Source organism: Andrographis paniculata, unplaced genomic scaffold (assembly GCF_009805555.1).
Source record: "Andrographis paniculata isolate CXL003 unplaced genomic scaffold, ASM980555v1 Contig86END, whole genome shotgun sequence".
NCBI lineage: Eukaryota > Viridiplantae > Streptophyta > Magnoliopsida > Lamiales > Acanthaceae > Andrographis > Andrographis paniculata.
Window position 1 is genome coordinate 4,349,770 of NW_026137624.1, and position 5,492 is coordinate 4,355,261.

The following is a 5,492-nucleotide window of genomic DNA, read 5'->3' on the forward strand; positions in this document are numbered from 1 at the left end:
TATTTATACCTTGTGTATTATTGCATGATGGTGATGGAAATTTGACTGAATAAAATTTTAAGATAGTTTAATCATATATGCTATCAAATGTAGAGAGTCATGAATTTAATTTGATACTTGAAACATATAACAAACTTCAATGCAACGCAACAGTTTCTTACCTGCTTTACAAAATAATAAAAGGTCAATTCTTCGTACTATATTTTTATTTTTTTAAAAAATATTTTATTTTAAAAATAAAACTACTCAAAATATTTTTTTTATTGCTTTAATTAACGGATAAATAGATTTATATATAATTTAAAATTTTTATTTTCTAATAATTAACTTCACATTTATAAATATAAATATATAGTAAAAAAAAGTTGAATATTAATATAATTTGAATCCCTGCATTGCAACAAACTATCATACATACATAAGGTGTGTTTGTTCATAGGTTTGAGATTTTGAATTTGAATTTTTTAATAATAAAAAAATTGTATTTGAATAGTTGTTTGATACGATTTTTTAAGATAAAATAAATTATAATATAATATTAAAAAAATAAAATTATTTTATTTGATATTTTTGAAAAAACAAAATAAAATCTTAATAATAAAAACTTATTGTAAAATTTATAAAAGATCACAACCATAAATTGTTAAGTCAAATATATAATTCAACGCAATCCTATATATTTAAATCAATACAATTTACTCTATTTCAACAATACTTTATGTTAATCAAAATTAATATGATCAAAACCAAAATCGAAACCAAACACTCAAAATCCTACAAACATCGATGATCGATGGATTTCCGATTTTTTCTTTTTCTAGAATTAATTAAGAATAATCTCGATTACGCCGCCTATTACATGCGATTGCATCCTTTTTTATTACGATCACACTTTCTTCTTGTTCGTTGTTGTTGTCGTTGTTGTTGTTGTTATTATTATTATTATTATTATTGATTTTTTCCTTGATCTGATCACTTTTCTTCCTTTGCAGACGAAATACGCTCTTTAACCCATTGAGTAGCCTCCGGCCAAGATTCTTCTCGCCGGTCGCCGGAATCTCGTCGGACGGTGACGGAATTTCTCCGACGTTCTTGGAAGCGTCGCGATAACTCAAGGCGGATATAGAGCCGAGTTGGTTCCGACCGATTTTGTTGCTTTCTGAACCGAAGCGGGAGCTGGCGGACCGGGTTGAGTCGGTCCGGTTTTTAATACTTTCCGATTCCTTTATAAGCGTTCTCATCGCGCTGAGTTCTTTCTCCAGTGTTTGGATTCGCGTGTTGGTGGCGGTCATTATGCTTTTGAGCTGCGACACCTGTCGGAGGGCGGCGTCGCGCTGGAGGATTGCGCCGAGAGTTTGATTTTCTTTGCGGTGGTTCTGGTGGTCGGCGGCGGTGATAATGGAGGCGCGTGTGTTTAACTGCTCCACGAACATAGCTTGGACGACGAATCGGAGAGGCATCCTTGGATTCTGAACTGCGTGCATCAGAAATTTTGGAGATAGAATGCTGCAATCGATGTAGTTGCACATTTTGATCTTCTGTTCGTCGGAGACTCCTCCGATGTTCGCCTGAATCGACGTTTTAGATCGTCTGAATTAGCGATTATTTGAGACAGATTGTGGAATTGATAACCGGAATTGATTGATTACGTACCTTCAGATGAGCGTCGACGATTCTGTAGACGAGATCGTGAGAGTTGGTTAATCGTCGACTAACCGCCTCCAAAATCAACTGCAGATCTCCGATCTGCAACCGCTTAGCCTCATCCAACCACCGGAAATCGCCGTCGGCTTCCGCCGTCAAGCTCAACGCCTGGATGCATCTGCTAACGAGAGACGCCGCAGTCTCCGCCTCCGGTAGATAATCGAAGCACGACTCGAGGATAATCGACGCGCAGTCGCTGTTACCACCGGAAATTACACCGGAAAAATACGCCTCCGACTTCTGCACCAAATTTTCATCACCGGTTTCGGTAACCTCTGTCATTCCGAGCAACTCCGCCGCCGTGCGAAGCGCCGCGACGTTCCTCGGAGTTATGACGACGACGTCTCCGTAACAGAAATCCGCCACCAAAGAGAACGTCTCCGCCGTAATGTTTAACGGCGGCGAGAGAGTTATTTCAGAGAATTCATGACTCAGCTGTCGTTTCAAAAAGGTACTTCTCGCCATTAATATTTCCTGTGAATCACAGTAAATGCACCATCACTTTTCATTGCTGTTGAAAACCACACTTCATTGCACATTTACTTAGGCTAACGAATCATCCAGAAATGCAATTCCGAAAAAACTCACTGAAGAACAGAGAAAATAATAACCTAGATCGAAATTCTAGCTAGTGTAGAGAACGTTACAAACCTTGTGAAGTCCGAAGGAAGAGTCCTGGACATGAATCACAACATCCGGAGGATAATCATGCTTTCTATCCAGCGATAAATAATTCCTAGAGAAAATTCAACAAAACAGATCTGAATTTCAGCGAAAAAAAACTAGGAAATTAAGTGCATATACGTTCACATAGATATACATTCACATAGATACACACCATGGTTGAAGCCTGGAAAATCGAGAATGAGAAGGAGTCGAATTAGGCAAAGAGGCTAATTCGAGTGATTGAATGCTAGAACACGAAACTTGATCATCTTCCTCATATTCATCTTCATCTTCTTCGTCTTCTTCATAAATTGTTCCTGCAACGCCCAATCCATTCCACTCCGGATCTCCTAAATCCATGGCTACTGCTGCTTCTGTGTTATTGAAGAGTTGGGGATTTTGGGTGAGAGAGAAATGAATTTATAGAGTGAGAGTGAATTGTGAATAGTAAACAGAATTGATAAGAGTTTCCTTCCTTTTCCTTGTAAATGGAGAGAGAGAGACTTATAACTTATAAGGATTCCTATTTACTGAGTTGGTGCATTTATTGCGGGCATGTGGACAATCATAAATGAGATTATTGAATTCATTCCTAGCGCATATCCTTCTCCAATTCAAATTAACAATGCAAATTTGCTTATAATATTACTCTAAACCACATAAAATCCTTTATATTTTATTTATTATACAAAAAAATTTTATTATTATGTTCAAATAGATATAAAATTATTTTTTTATTAATACGAAATATTTTAAATAATTTTATTTAAATAAATAATTAATATCTCATTTAATAATATTTTTTTTAAAAAAAAATAGGTAATTGTAAATTAAAAAAACTATTAAAACAATTATTTATTTCATTCAAAAAATATTATTTAAAATACTTTATTTTTTTTATAATCGTATAAAATTTGTATTATTAAGTGTGCATTATCTTTAAAGATGATGTTTTGTATCTATTTTAATTTAACACAGATCAATTTTACACAATAAATAAAATAATAAATATTTTTATATTTTTATTAAAATACACGAGACTATTATATAATTTACCATATAATCTATTCATAATTTTGAAAGTTTGCAATGTATTCTTTCATAATTTAGAAATTACACGGATTTCATTATATGTTTTTTTTAAAAAAATATTATACAAAATTTCTATAAAATGTATTAAACTCGTGAATTTTATTTTAAAAAATATTATACATAATATCCTAAAAATATATCATACAATTTTTAAAACACAAAGGATCGTCGTTCTTGTTTCTAAATTACAATGAAAAAAACATAATATAAAATTTTCAAATTACAAATAAGACTATAAGAAAATTTTCAAATTGATAGTTTTTTTTTTCATTATATAATTTGATAAAATTTTCTCTAAAAATAATTTATTCGAACACTTATTTTTAAAATAAAAGATATTTCATTCAACAACTGTTCGGTTGTAAGACTTTTACAAAATTTTACTATTCATCCCATTTTTTCCCCTCGAAAATATCGAATCAAACACCTATTTTTCATTTTTTATATTATACTAAAAATAAATTTTACATTCAAAACATCACATCAACACCTATTTATATCACATCATGCAACTATTCAAATTCAAAATTTTTACTATTCAAATTCCAACTCAAAATCCAAACCCCCAAACAAACACACCCTAAAAAAACACGTTAATATATATATATATATAAATCAACAGTACAATATTATATTGTATAAATATAAAAAAATGTAACACATAAATTAATAATCCATGGCAATATTCAGACTGCCTATATTACTTTTGATTTCAATAATAATAATAAAAAAAGTTCATACAACATATTTTGTGTTTATAAATTTTACTTAATTTTAATAATCATTGTCCTAATCATTGGTCATTAAAAAAACAGTCAACTATTTGGTAGAGTACTGGTTATAGTTATTAATTAGAATATTTCAATTGAATTCCGTAAGTTAATTATAATAATGAGTTGATGTTATTAACATGTTCAAATAATTATTGAATTAAATGAATAGATAAGATAATTTATATATATATATTATTTTTAAAATATGATGAGACAAAAATACAAGCAGAATTCACATACAAATTTGACTAAAATTCATAATATTATAATATTATTATATCTATGGTAGTTGGGCCTCTTTGGTATGTGCTTTGATTTAAATTATTCAAATTAATTTTTAAATAATATATTATTATGATATTCTATGGAAAATAAAATTATCATATTTTTATTAAAAATGGAGTAAATTATATAATTCTTACACACAAAAAATAATAATAATAATAATAATAAAAAGATATCAGGTCGGTTAGTCTTCGGTTCGTTAGTCCGGTCGGTTAGTTTGCGGTCGGATAGTCAGGTCGGTTGGTTAGCGGGTCGGATGGTTCATAGGTCGGAAAGTCTATGGGTCGGAAGGTTTGCGGTCGGATAGTCAGGTCGGTTGGTTAGCGGGTCGGATGGTTTGCGGGTCGGAAAGTCTGCAAGTCGGTTGGTCAGCAGGTCGAATAGGCAGGTCGGTTAGTCAGCAGTCTGCGGTCGGATAAGCAAGTCGGTTGGTACGTGGTCGGACCAAGTAAAGTCGGCTGCCCACTTAAGTGAACAGTAGTTTGGTCGCTTGATGGGGGCGGCCAAGGAGTCTTTTGGTCCAACGACTAGTTAGTCGTTGGATTAGTCGGTTGCTCTAACTGATCAAGCGACGGTTCCAAGCGTTTCTTTTGGGCGGTTGATGGCGGTTGCTGTAACTGACCAGGCAACGGTTCCGAGCGTTTTTCAAAGAATATTTAAGGATTTGGATTTTTCTGGAGAAGGCATCTTCAATCAACTTCAACAAAGCAAAGTCAGATTCGGGATCACCGCTTTAAATTTTCAGCATTTAATTTCCAGTTATTTCTTTTCATGTACTGTACAGTGTTTAGAGATACCTAATCTCATACATTAATTATTCAAGTTTAAAGATATTTTCCATATCTTTGAATTTTAGTTTCTGTTTGTTGAAAAAATACATCATCAACAACAACAACAACAACAACAACAACAACAATAATAATAATAATTGAATTCGAGTCCAAAAAAGGAAGAATCCAATATTGTACAAGT

General features: G+C 32.2%; 1 protein-coding gene across 1 annotated transcript; it reads right to left on the reverse strand.

Annotated features, from left to right (window-relative positions):
* Positions 1-677: 677 nt before the first annotated feature.
* LOC127241928 (BTB/POZ domain-containing protein At3g49900) lies at positions 678-2,840 on the reverse strand. The gene is made up of 4 exons (XM_051261209.1): positions 2,543-2,840; positions 2,356-2,440; positions 1,654-2,178; positions 678-1,568 (listed from the first exon to the last, which is right to left on the reverse strand). The coding sequence occupies exons 1-4, from the start codon at positions 2,728-2,730 to the stop codon at positions 828-830; spliced, it is 1,539 nt and encodes a 512-aa protein (XP_051117166.1). The 5' UTR covers positions 2,731-2,840; the 3' UTR covers positions 678-827.
* Between the last annotated feature and the right edge of the window lie 2,652 nt (positions 2,841-5,492).

Bases quoted from the DNA above. Each gene is read 5' to 3' on its own strand.
- LOC127241928 (XM_051261209.1), bottom strand. From the start codon at position 2,730: ATGGATTTAGGAGATCCGGAGTGGAATGGATTGGGCGTTGCAGGAACA. The intron at 2,441-2,542 runs GTGTGTATCTAT...AATTTTCTCTAG, and splicing joins TTTTCCAGGCTTCAACCATG to GAATTATTTATCGCTGGATA. The intron at 2,179-2,355 runs GTTTGTAACGTT...TGTGATTCACAG, and splicing joins CTTCCTTCGGACTTCACAAG to GAAATATTAATGGCGAGAAG.